This window comes from Egretta garzetta, unplaced genomic scaffold, assembly GCF_000687185.1.
Source record: "Egretta garzetta isolate BGI_Z169 unplaced genomic scaffold, ASM68718v1 scaffold27, whole genome shotgun sequence".
Classification (NCBI taxonomy): Eukaryota; Metazoa; Chordata; class Aves; order Pelecaniformes; family Ardeidae; genus Egretta; species Egretta garzetta.
In genome coordinates, this window is record NW_009260400.1 from 1,302,768 (window position 1) to 1,303,213 (window position 446).

The 446-nt window shown below is 68.2% G+C and overlaps 1 protein-coding gene across 1 annotated transcript in view; it reads left to right on the forward strand.

Moving 5' to 3' along the window:
* Positions 1–446, forward strand: part of BCAR1 (BCAR1 scaffold protein, Cas family member) — an 11,005-nt gene that overhangs the window by 5,209 nt on the left and 5,350 nt on the right. The window contains 2 exon segments of the mRNA XM_035898795.1: positions 4–193; positions 250–444. Coding sequence (XP_035754688.1) covers positions 4–193; positions 250–444 — 385 coding nt within the window.

The following is a 446-nucleotide window of genomic DNA, read 5'->3' on the forward strand; positions in this document are numbered from 1 at the left end:
CAGCAAGCGCCCGGCCCGGTGCAGGGGCAGGCACCGCCACAGCCGCCGGTGCCACAGCCGGCTCTGCCTTACCTCCACCAAGGGGGTTACACCCCGCTGTCGCCTGCCTCGCAGTACACACCCATGCACCCTGCTTACGCCCCCCAAGGGGACAACGTCTACCTGATGCCGGTCCCCAGCAAGGGACAGCAGGGTCTCTACCCGGGCTCGGCCCCCACCGGACAATTTCCGCCTGCCCTGGCTAAGCAGCCGCCCACCTACCCGAAGCAGACGCCTCCCCCTGCCTTCCCCTGCAGAACGTGCTGGCCAAGGCGCTGTACGACAACGTGGCCGAGTCTCCGGACGAGCTCTCCTTCCGCAAGGGCGACATCATGACGGTGCTGGAACGCAACACGCAGGGGCTGGATGGCTGGTGGCTCTGCTCGCTCCACGGCCGTCAGGGCATC